Source organism: Pongo pygmaeus, chromosome 2 (assembly GCF_028885625.2).
Source record: "Pongo pygmaeus isolate AG05252 chromosome 2, NHGRI_mPonPyg2-v2.0_pri, whole genome shotgun sequence".
Lineage (NCBI taxonomy): Eukaryota > Metazoa > Chordata > Mammalia > Primates > Hominidae > Pongo > Pongo pygmaeus.
In genome coordinates this window covers 129,737,809-129,750,024 of record NC_085930.1, presented here as the reverse complement: position 1 = coordinate 129,750,024, position 12,216 = coordinate 129,737,809, and the positions used below count along the sequence as shown (strand labels likewise).

The 12,216-nt window shown below is 38.5% G+C and overlaps 1 protein-coding gene and 1 long non-coding RNA gene across 13 annotated transcripts in view; one reads left to right on the top strand and one right to left on the bottom strand.

Moving 5' to 3' along the window:
• THRB (thyroid hormone receptor beta) overlaps positions 1–12,216 on the bottom strand; it is a 371,664-nt gene that overhangs the window by 26,699 nt on the left and 332,749 nt on the right. For all 12 annotated transcript variants that reach the window (XM_063662112.1, XM_054483657.2, XM_054483651.2 and 9 more), the window contains 2 exons: positions 7,429–7,529; positions 1,734–1,881 (listed from right to left, as the gene is read on the bottom strand). In XM_063662112.1, the coding sequence (XP_063518182.1) occupies positions 1,734–1,881; positions 7,429–7,529 (249 nt within the window). The remainder of the gene's footprint in view (positions 1–1,733; positions 1,882–7,428; positions 7,530–12,216) is intronic.
• The window catches only part of LOC129034114 (uncharacterized), a 119,429-nt gene that overhangs the window by 74,359 nt on the left and 32,854 nt on the right, over positions 1–12,216 (top strand). The gene's annotated exons all lie outside the window — the stretch shown is intronic.

The following is a 12,216-nucleotide window of genomic DNA, read 5'->3' as shown; positions in this document are numbered from 1 at the left end:
AAGGTGCCTAGCTAGTCCACCATTTAAATATTCTAATTTAAAGAGAATATTAAATTCCAGATCATTTAGATTTGATTGGATTGTCAAAGTCATGTGAGCGCTTACAAATGAGGAAAATATGAATGAGCCCTGTTATGTCATTTTGGTTCAGTTACTAAAGGGAAAGGAGGAACGGTAATAATACCCTCAACCCCTTCCCAAATGCTTCCGGTGTGCCAGGGACTGTTGCATTTGATGAACATTGTCTAACTTAATCTTGAAAACAACTCTACAAGGTAGGCAATGATTTCACAGAAGGAAAATCTCGGCTTAATTCCAAAGGTCACACAGCTAGTAAGTGACAGATCTGGGACTCGAACAGAAGTTTTTCTGATTAGAAAGCCTGAGCTCTTAGAATCCCTCACAAGCAAGTAAAGGGCACTCAAAATTTATTTCCATACAGTCTAGAGTAACACTGAGTTTTTAAACCTCATAGACACTCGTATCTTAAACTTCTCAATAAAACACTGAAGTGGATATTCAATAATAAGTTTGTCATAGTGGCATATCTAAGTATTTGGCTCTAAGTCAATCATATTCACATATCCTTATCAGGCATATTGTTGGCAAGGGCTAAAGGCCTTTAAGAGATAAAGATAAAGAAAATACTCAGCCAGAGGTGGGGATTAACCCAGGATTTCCAGCCTAACACCCTAACATAACCCTCTTCCTTTTTAAAGATTCTCCCTTCCTTCTTCTTTAATGGGCAAACCAGAACATTTCACAGATTTTTTTTTTCTCAGTGAAAGAACTCTATTTCTCACATAAAATGTGAGCCATGATTATTTCTTCACCAGGAAAAATCCTCACTGTATTTTCTTTTTTCTTTCTTAATTTTTTATCTTTCTTTTTCTTTTTAATTTTTAACTAATAGTTGGAATCTCTCACTGATATGCAAAAAATTTATGCCAGTAGAAATCATTAATACTGATGCCTGGCAAAAGGGAGGCCACATATTCTGAATGACATGATTCTTATTTTTATGATTAGATTAATTAAAGTGACTGGTGTAAATCCCTCGCACAGTGTGGGGAGAAGAGACCCCAAGGGCTAATCTCGCCACCATATGCTGTAGCACTTTGAAAACTGGGTAGGACGACTTCAGCTCGGAATGTCTTTATTGCTAAAAATATAACAAACAACCAACTGCAGGATGACTCATGCAATAGCACTCAACTTTGCATTCTTCAGAAATTTCTGAACATGATGTTTTCTGCCAGCGCCCTGTCTCCAAAAATGTCCATAAAATAAATTCCTGTCTTTGCTCTTGAAAAAATATTAGGACTAGTCCCTGAGGCTCTACCCCATGTGAACACTATGTATAGAATGAGACCTTATCAAGGTAAATGGACCAGACCTCTCATTTGTAATCTCTGTCTCAAACAGAGTGTTGCTAACAACTAGGCCTGCAAATGCGATAGGGATAATTTAACCGCATTTCCTCCTCCATCATCCATACTTTGACAGTTAGGAGGTGGTATGACAGGGTAGGATGGAGCCCACCCAGCAATGGCTCCCACCTCCCTTTCAGGGCAAGCCTGGATGTGGGGAGTGAGGGGTATATGCGAAAGTAAGGTATTCCCTTCTCTGTCTTCATGAGTTCCTGCTTTCTTTTCTGCCCAGTCGATCTCCTTGAACCAAACTCTTTCCTAATCAACATTCCTTGAATACGAAGCAAATGAAGATCTACTTACAATCTGTTGCCATGCCAACATAGATGCATTTCTTAAAGCGACATTCCTGGCACTGATTTCGCGTGACTTTGTCTATGACACATTTTCCTTCATATTTACAGGAATAGGAGGGATGGAGATTTTTCTGAATGGTTCTTCTAAAGAAACCCTGTATGAAAGACAAAGACCCAAGACAACAGTTTCATATTTTCTTGAAATCAATGATTCTGGAATTTTGTCTCCATATAACTATGAGATGAATCGTTTTGGACCTTAACCTGTTTCTAGGCCTCTAGCTCCACATATTCAAATATAAGACAGTTGGCCCAGAAAGATCTAGAGAGTTCTAAATCTGAGCTGATGATGCCATAGGACTACAGAGTCAAAACCTTTTTTTTTTTTTTTGGTATTTATTCAAGGAAAAGAGGCTAGTAGGAACATCTAGTGCTTGTTTTTATTTTTTCTAAATATTGAATATATAAGTAAATTTTATTGTTCTATTTCATATAGTGACATAATTGTGTTGCTAAATTAAGCTATGAGGAGTTTTGCTACTTTATACTGGGTAATAAGAGAGCTCCAAGACCAAGAAGAAAGTGAAAAAAATGAAAAGACATGGACACTTGCAATACTTTATTAATTAAAAATCTAATAATTTAGTAATTAAACAGATTTACTAGCTGGCTTCACGGATTTAGTTAAATACTTGTTTTTGAATCTTGAGACAGCCATGATCAGCTCACTTAGCCTTTCAAACAATAGGACTCAGGAAGTAGAACACTCCAGGTTTTCTACCAAATTTTCCCCCATAGCTCATTGCATTGAGGTTTTCCTTTTATAACACTCTTTCTTTGGTATTTATAGATATACACCTACAGGTTCAATGATTCTTCCTTACTTAAGGCATGAGAGAGCACCTCTGTAGCATCTGGGGACACTATTTAGTTCTAGGTTTGGGTGACTTAGGTAATATTCTCAAGAACGTGCAATACTAGAATTTTTCTGGACATGATCCTCAAGTTGAGGCCAACTGTCATCTATATTGTAGAAGTTAATAACAGCAGTGAGCACTTATTGTGAGGGCACATTGCTAAGTGCTGTAGAAACATTCAATATCCTTCTATCTTCCCTACAACCATGTAAGGGAGGTGCTCTAAATATTTCCATGGTAGGGATTAAAAAAGTAAACCTCAGACAGGTTAAATCGCTTGCCCAAATCACATGGTAAGTACATGTGGGAACTTAAGGTAGGATGGAAACCACCCAGCAATGACCCCCACCTCCCTTGCAACCCAGGAGTGGCACTCCACATCTTACTTGCTTAACTGCTTATATGATGTATAATGAAGTAAATTTTACTGTATTACTTAAATGTTTTAGATGAACAGATTATAAACAGTCCTGTCCCAGCCACTTAAAAAGTTCATTTTATCTGTTGGTAGGGTAACAAGGCAAAATGAGAGTTTTAAAATGTAAAAAAATTAAAAAAAATTTTTTTTTGAGACAGAGTCTCGCTCTGTCACCTAGACTGGAGTGCAGTGGCGCGATCTTGGCTCACTACAACCTCCACCTCCACGGTGCAAGTGATTCTCATATCTTAGCATCCAGAGTAGCTGGGATTACAGGCGTGTGCCACCACACCTGGCTAATTTTTGTATTTTTAGTAAAGACGGGGTTTTGCCAAGTTGGCCAGGCTGGTCTCGAACTCCTGGCCTTCAATGATCCGTCCTCCTTAGCCTCCCAAAGCGTTGGGATTATAGGCGTGAGCCACCACGCCTGGCTAATTTTTGTATTTTTAGTAGAGATGCGTTTTTGCATATTGGCCAGGCTGGTTTCAAACACCTGGCCTCAAGTGATCCTTCTGCCTCCGCCTCCCAAAGTGCTGGGATTACAGGCATGAGCCACTGCACCTGGTGGAAAAACAAGTTTTGACAGATGTTTTCTGCTAAGGCCTAAAGGGGGCCTCTAACTTTGCTAGATAAATGGTGGGAAATATCAGTTGACCTAGATTCCGCCTAAATTTTTATTATCCTGGTTAATGTTCTTTGGGTTTGATTATATACACATACTCTATTGCATATTCCTCCCTCAGACACAAAAGCTCTTTCTTATTATGAAAATGCCCAAGGTAGGATTTTATATTGGGCAAAGCAGAATAAAATAGAAAAACATGAGGAATAACTGAGACTAACAGACTTGATTTTGGGGCATATATGCAAATCCCTTATTATTTCCATTGTCATATTATATTTGGGTTCTGTGTTAATAAGCACTTGAGACCATTAATTTGAGTGATGTTGATATACTGTTATAAGATTCACTCAGTCACACACAGGGCAGTTGGTGGAGATGTCAGCAATGTTTTCCTGGGTGTGCAGGGTGGGCAAATCTTGCCAAAGCATGAATGTCAGAGCAAGCCATGAGAGTGAAAAACAAGTTTCCCTGCAAACCTTGCTTTTCTCTTTGCTACCCTCTGACCAAGGAGGGCAAAGGAGAACTGAAGAAACCCAGAGATTCCTGTCAAGAAGATGTATGTCAGAGACAGGGAGGAGAGGGGTAGGGTAGCACGCCTCCTTCTGGAGGAAACAATAATTTCCTAGAGGTAGAAATACCAAAGTCCAAGACATCCAGTAAGAATGCTGACGGCTTACTAGGATAGGAAGATTGTTAGTCTATCTGAAGTGGGGGAGACCCTTGTCTCCCTCATACTCTGATGCTGACTCATGTTCAGGGTGGGGTTAGGGCAAGGAGTACATTGACCAGTAAGACCACGCTAAGCAGAGAATGAGGTGTGACACACCAGACACTCCAAAAAGTCACTCTGTTCACTTTTTATTGGGATGAATGAAATAATTTATACTTTGCTTATTTCCACGAAAGAGTTGAGATAGCTAGCTCTACTATACACTATGCCATCTTTTCTGTGGCCTATCTCTGATGACTTTTCTTGGGCACTTCATGGACCAAATCCTTTTAAAGATGTTGGCCTTTTTTTTTCTTGATTTTTTTCTTGAAATGTTGGCCTTTCTTAAGCTATAATTAAAGCATATTTTGATGTATGATAAGGAACCACTTAATTTTAAAAAGTAACAGAAATTAACTCTTGGAAGTGGACTTGAAGACATTTAAAACAGTCTACTTATTTAAAAAAAAGAGTACTTTTAGAGATGAGCTGACAAAAGAGATGCCCTGGGCAATAAATAAGGACATATATTTCATTGATGATTTGTTGGTAAGAAGAGGTCTTCCTTTTATAAATCAATATCAGACATGTTTCTTTGTATTCTGAGAAGAACTGTATCCATTTTTCAGTACTTTGAGATGATTCACTGATCAATGTGAAAAGGAGATAATTCACTCTTCTAGTTCACTATTTGGGCAGCTGTTGAAAAGCTTTCATTCTTTCTCCAAAAATAGTTTGCTGTGGGACAGTATCAACATCCTTTCTACAAAAGATGTGTAAAAACTTGGATATCACAACAGACATGACATCTCCAAAAGATTTCACTCTTCTCAGGGTGAAAATTGGCAAAAAGGATTCTCTCCATACACATTGCAAGTATGGAGTAGAAATATTTTTAAATTACAGGTTTGAATAAACAATATAGGAAACAATTAACCCTTTCATCTTTCACCACTCTTAAAAACCATGTTTCACTTGAAAAACTCGTCTGTCTTTTTCCAAGATGCTTTGTCATTATATTAAGTGATCTGCACGAGTACCCTGGGAAGGCTCTTTTCTGATTTTATGATGAAGGCAACCCTAGAAACAGGATTCTGACCTGAGACAAAGGCACAGAGTCTGAAAAAAATCTAGATTTTGCTACACGATTTCTTCTTTTAAGAAAATCTCAGCTGATCCAGGCTCCAAACATCTTGTGATCTAGGGAAAACAGGCTAGTTGATTTCTTGATCATCCTGAAGACATATGTGAGGTAGGGATATAGGTTAATAGGCTCAATTCTCTCTTTGTTTAAGTCAATCACTAATAATGTATTGTCCGCTGTAAGGCACATTCACTCTTTAGAGTCATTTTGGGGAATTAAGTATTAAAATGAATTCCATATTAAATGGAATTAAGATCTCTCTCCCAGAATTCTAAATTTCCCATTATGCACTGATTTAGAAGAACCTCAGTGCTGCAACTAAGGTAGGGAAAGCCTTATGAATTGGGACTAATTTAGAGAAAAGTCTAGTTTGAATTATTGAACTTTTGGAATGAGAGTAGTTACCTAAAGTTATGTAGTTTTATTACTTTCAAATCAAGCCAATAAAACTACTTTCAAGAGACTGTCTGCAAGTCTCTAATTAATAAATAGCCAGGACTTACTTGTAAATAGATTCATTAAATTCCCTAAGACATTATTTTCGTAGATGTAATGGCAACCTTTAGCCCAGTCTTTGTTAAAGGACTACGAATTCCAGATCAAAGGGGTCTGGATAAATGAGAACATGTTACACCACATTCCAAAAAACAAGTCTTGCAACCTTAGAAATTACCCCTTTCCAATGGATGTATTATCTCAACATTTTTAGCAGCCTTCTCCTAAATGTTTCCTAATTTCACGTACAAAACATAGGGAATTTGCACGGAAAATCTTCCATTAGGGAAAAGGAAAACACCTTAATTTGAAACTGAGCTAACATGTTGATTTGGGGGCTTTAGGAGCAAGGGTAGGAACAAAGGGGGGCAGTTGGAGAAGGGGAAGAAGGGAAGAAGAGGTAAGGAGGTGGATGAGAGGAGGGAAGGTGAAATGTTTTACACATTTAATACAATTTTTGCTTTAGGGTTTACATCTTCTGATAATTTAGTTTTAAATATAAGAGGTAAAAAAGACAAGGTATTTAACAAGTAAACAATTTTAAAAGTCCTTCCCTGACTTTAAATACTTCTTTATTTATGAAACATTAGCTGAACAGACACTAAATACAGCACTGGGTCAAGCTTTTTCCTTTATGGTAGATTTCATTTTCAAGGCTGGATTGTTGGACCAAAAGATATTTTCCAGAAACCTTATCTGAATTTTGTTGATGAAGTCTTGTAAGTAGGCCAATTTAGGTTCAGTTTCAGGAAGTGAATGGACTGTTGATCACTGGTATATTCTTGTCAAGTATTTCCTGCAGATAGGACTGCACAGCACAAAATTAGCCGATGGATGACCAGAATCTACTTAGTCACTGCAGGCTGTGCAAAAAGCCAACTTGGATAATTTCAGAACATAACTGAATCTAAGTAGCCTCAAAGATATTCCCTACTGGAACCCTTGAAAATGAGCATATTCGCTCAGACTAACAGCAGAAAACAGCCTGTGGTAGAGTAAACTCTGTCTCCTCCAACACTGTAGATAAAACAAGAAGAGAAACAGTCATTTCTCGGGATGACAACATATTAAAAAGGACCTATGCTTTTTAAACCAAAGTAAGAGTTTTATTAATTTCTTTTTATTTTATTGATTCTCTTCCTGTTTTAAAAACACTTGTAGAAGTAAAGAAAACAGACATCACACTCACTTAGTTATTTATGATTTGGGAAAAAAATTCAGTTATTGAACATGTCAAAAATGAAGAGCACAACCAGACACCTGGATGATCACAGGCCATGGATGTTGGAATTTGGTTTTAATTTGAACTTAAACTTAACGTTGCATTCTGGAAGAGCACTGGGAGGGGACTGGAGCTGGGCTAAGCTCCGTGCTTGTGGACCCAGGGCAATTACCTTGCAGCCTTCACACGTGATACAGCGGTAGTGATACCCGGTGGCTTTGTCACCACACACTACACAGAGCTCGTCCTTGTCTAAGTAACTGGGGATGTACCCTGTGAAGGAAATAAAAGAAGGAATATTAAAAAATAATATGTTAACGTCAAAGAGACACTATAGCTAAGGTTGCTAGGCCAGAGACAAAATTGGCTTGCCAGGAAGAGGTGACAATGGTAAAGACTTAGTGAAACCAAACAGTAAGAATTTTATACTCATAGAGTTAACACAGGCCCAGGATTTCAGAATGCCTTAGAAACGGCTCACACCTATAATCCCAGCACTTTGGGAGGCCGAGGCAGGCAGATCACCTGGGGTCAGGAGTTCAAGACCAGCCTGGCCAACATGGCAAAACCCTCTCTCTACTAAAAATACAAATAATTAGCTGGGCATGGTGGCAGGCACCTGTAATCCCAGCTACTCAGGAGGCTGAGGCAAGATAATCACTTGAACCTGGGAGGCAGAGGTTGCAGTGAGCTGAGATTGTGCCATTGCACTCCAGCCTGGGTGACAAGAGTGAAATTCCGCCAAAAAAAAAAAAAAAAAAAGAAAGAAAGAAATAGCTGTGATCACTTGCTGTGCAGGTGGGAATGGCAGGAAGGCTGTAGAGCCAGTGACTCAAGCAGAGAGGCCAGGATTGAGCACTGTGAGTTCTAGATAACACAATCTATTTAACAAGGCTTATTTCAAAACCTGTTTTCAAAAGATTTGATCCACTTTGGAATCACAGTACCATGCAATAAATTCAGAAAACTTTATAGCTGGAAAGGTCCCGGGAGATGACGAAGCCCTTGTAAGGTGAAGAAACAGGCCTGCAGAGGTTTGGCCTTCCTCAGGGTCACACTGGAAATTACAGGCAGGACTAAAACCCCGGTCTCTTAATTTCTAGCCCTCCAGTATAATATGCTGGTCTTTTTCTAAAAATGGAGAGTTGACTTTAAGTAGAATGAATTTTGCCACCTAAAAAAGTTAGGTAAACTTGTGATATTATGATATGCAATCCAACAACAGTGGATAGTGTGAAATGACAGAGGTTTTGTTTATTAAGAGAAAAGGAAAATCCAACTATGATAACTCTCTTTTTTAGTGGACAGTGAGTTTATTAGTTTAAATTCCTTGACCCAGGAAGCTAAAAAGCACAAAAGCAGAAGCCTCCCGTTTCCCTCCTGTCTTTGCTCCTTCAGCTTCCTGTGGAGAGGATGCCCAGACACAAGATGCTGACTCAGGAGGGCAGGTTCATTCTCCCCTGTATCAATGATTTACCACTGATAAATTATGTGATACATAGAATCACACAGCTTCACATAAGACCAAACAATCAAAATGAGGCAGGACTGGTTGGGATGTGAAGAAGGAAGAGGCTGAGAAACAATCCTTTCTCCCTATCATGGTCCTTATGAAGTTTTTTGACTCAGTTCAGTAAAGTCTTCTTTGTTCCAATAAAGATTAGCTAGGTTGAAATGACTGATGCCTTACTGTGTATTTTACCATGACATTTCATAGACCTTTTATTAAACTAGGTCACTGAAGTCTCGCTTTTCAGAAAAAAAAAGCCATTAAGGAAACAGAATGAAATAAATCCTTTTCATAATTTCTTAGAAATTATTTTGCTCAAACTTTAATTTAGAAAAATGTTCCTTCTTGGGAGGCAGATAATTGACTTGAAAGTGAGGTTTAGTAATGTACAGGATTATATTTTTAAATATCACAGCTTTTCTTAGTTTACTTTTGCATCATGCAAACCATGATTCATCTGTTGAGTTCACTGCAAGAGTTTCAAAACTCTTGTCAGTCATTTTTAAAAAGGGAATTCTGGGAAGGATCTGGGCAGAGAAAAAAGGGAACTAGAATGCTTTGTGCTTTCATTCAGTCATTTATCTATGAACTGAGAAAACATGTATTTAGCATCTACATGTGCTTAGCATTGTTCTAGGTGCTGAAAATATAAAAATGAGTAAGACATGGTTTCTTCCTTTGGAAACTCATAAGCTGAATTCTGTTTCTGTAGCCTTGGTCATTCCTCAATGAGAAAAAGAGAGGTGAAAATGAAGGGAAGAACATGAAAAGATGCTCAACATCATTGCCGGGATATGCAAATCAAAACCACAACGAGATACCACTTTACACTCACTAGTGTGGTTTTAACAAAAATGACAGTCACAAGTGTTGGTAAGGAGGTGTGCTCATGTGCTTTTGTGGGCATATAAAGACCTACTTATAAAACACAAAGTAACTTTTAAACCACAAAGTAACTCAATTAGGAAAACAGGCACCTTCCTGGTAAAGGCAGATGGAATAGGTAAAGACAGACCCGTACTGTCAAAAATCTACATCTTGACTTCTTATACCTCGAGGTTATATACAATTAATCCAACAGAATGAAGACTTTCAAGTGCTTGGTATCAAGTACGGAATGCAGAGATAAGGGAAAAAGAGGTACAAGTCATTTCTGTCTAATCTCAGGCATGAGAACCAATTGTGATACAGTTGAACACTGTTGTACTTGTGGGACATGACTTGGGAGGGGTCAAAACAAGGTGTCCAAGAACATTAACCAGAGTTGGGAAGATGCAGGCAGTTCCCCCTCACCTCATACTCCCCCAACCTATCTCATGAGACCTGCTGGCTTTATCTTTTGGTACTGGCAGCTGGACACTGAAGATTTATTCCTACCTGTAGTTCAACAATTTATGTAGATGGTGTTTAAGGTTCTTGTGGAATCCAACAATCATTCAATCAGTGACTGGAATGGACTCCTTTCATTTACTGACTGCTAGGCTGAGAGGTGGTGTGCTTTACTCTCTTATTTCTCCTAGATTATCTTCTTCATGGGTGGAGGTGATTAAATGTCTTTAGTTAAATCATCAAACCTTCTACAGAAACATCTACTTAAGTTGGTAGCAGCTGCTTACATGATCATACTAGTGCACCCCACCCCTTGCTTTCTTTTCTTTAACGTATTAACTCTGAACCATCTTATTTATCCAAAACAGTCACCACAGGCAATGATACATCAATCATTATGCCTAAGTCCATTATTCTTCATTAAATAACTTCCATCAGGGAATAACGTCCCACACACAGTGACTAGGTAGGTGAGGATTCTCTTAAAGTTACTGAACATGATTGACAACATTACATACTAACCAGTTCTCCTAGAGAACTTAACCATTTCTTGCTGTTGTATTTCCTGTTGTATTTAAGTGTCTCCATCATTTTCCTTTGTCATACTCACCAAATGAGTTACACAATGGTCAATATGCCAAACTAAGGAAAATGCACAGGTATTATTAGTTTTGTTGCCAAGAGTGGACACTAATGAGTGTCATAATGTCAGTGTTGGGTTCTGCCTAGAAACAAATACTACAGACACAATCCTGGAAGCTACAAATGTTCATCTCAGGAACTGCATCTGCTAGTTGTCCCAGGTGACTGCTAAAGAAGCCTGGTCAATAACCCTCCAGAAAAAATTAAGGTCCATGACAATATATGATAGTTCAAAAATGATATATTTCCCCCAGCTCTTGTCTGCTTAGATGTATTATTTTTCAGATTAATATATTATGCTGCCACTTTATCAAGCATATTTTTATGAAAGCAAACTCCATCTGTTTGTTCAACAAAGGACTTGAGATTTTTTCAGTTGACATTTGGCAATGTCTGGTTAATTGCTAAGTATTATCTTGCATATCTTACAGTTAATGCTATTTAAAAAATATTCTCTGAGGGACTTGTCAAGTAGAAGGGGAAAGTTTTGTACATTTGCACTACAAAGCATGCAACAGGTAGTAAGCTTGGCTTCTTGGTTGAAAACAGATTCAATGCTTTCTTCCCTATGGGCAAGATCAGAAGGCTGGCTAGTTTAATTCTTTTGAGTGAATTATAACAGCATCTCGGGTCCTAGGAGGAGAAACACTGGTTCCTCTTGTCACCTTGGCAGATACATGGCCCTTAGGGAATAGAATATAAAGCAGATTAATCTTGAAGGTAGATCTAAAATATAAGGTGCTGCCTAGGAGAGCAGATGTAGCAGCAAGTGAGAAGGGCTGAGTTCAGAGATCTTTTCCAAACTGGCAAATCTTACCATCTGTATAAGACCACTTGCCTAGCAGAACCAGTCCTGGCATCTTAAGGGAGGGGCTGTGATTTGTGGTAGTGGGAAATACTTTGGGTAGCTCAGAGAAGTGAAGAAGTTCCATGCTGCTGATTCCTCTTGTGGAGCTATCAACTCAGAGCCAGTAAGTATCTGATCTTGGGACGGGATAGAGGATGAGACTATATTTTGTCACCCTTCAGGAAGCTAAGTCACTAGCATGCTTAGTCACTCTTCTGATTTTATACTGAACCTCCTCAGTTCATCCTGCAGCTCAGACCTGATGATTTCAGCTTGTTTTCCCCACCAGCACCTTCCCTATGTCATTTCTTTACATACCTAAAAACCTTGAAAAGCTTATCCTTTAGCCTTTCCCCAACATACGAATCCTGATTCCTTTTATATTTAGTTCTTGGCATTAGGCACCAAGCTTTATATCATGTTAATCTTTAACCCTGTGATAGACACTATATTAAATTAAACCATGCATTCATCCATTTGTTTATTTAACAGCATGTATGGGTGTAGTGTGTGGAAGACACTTGGTACAAACTTGAAACAGCATTAACTTTGGAGGCCTTCATCCATTGCCCTCTGCAAATTATTAGCAGAGCTGCCCCAGGGGCTCCCACTTCACACAATTCACAGTCTTT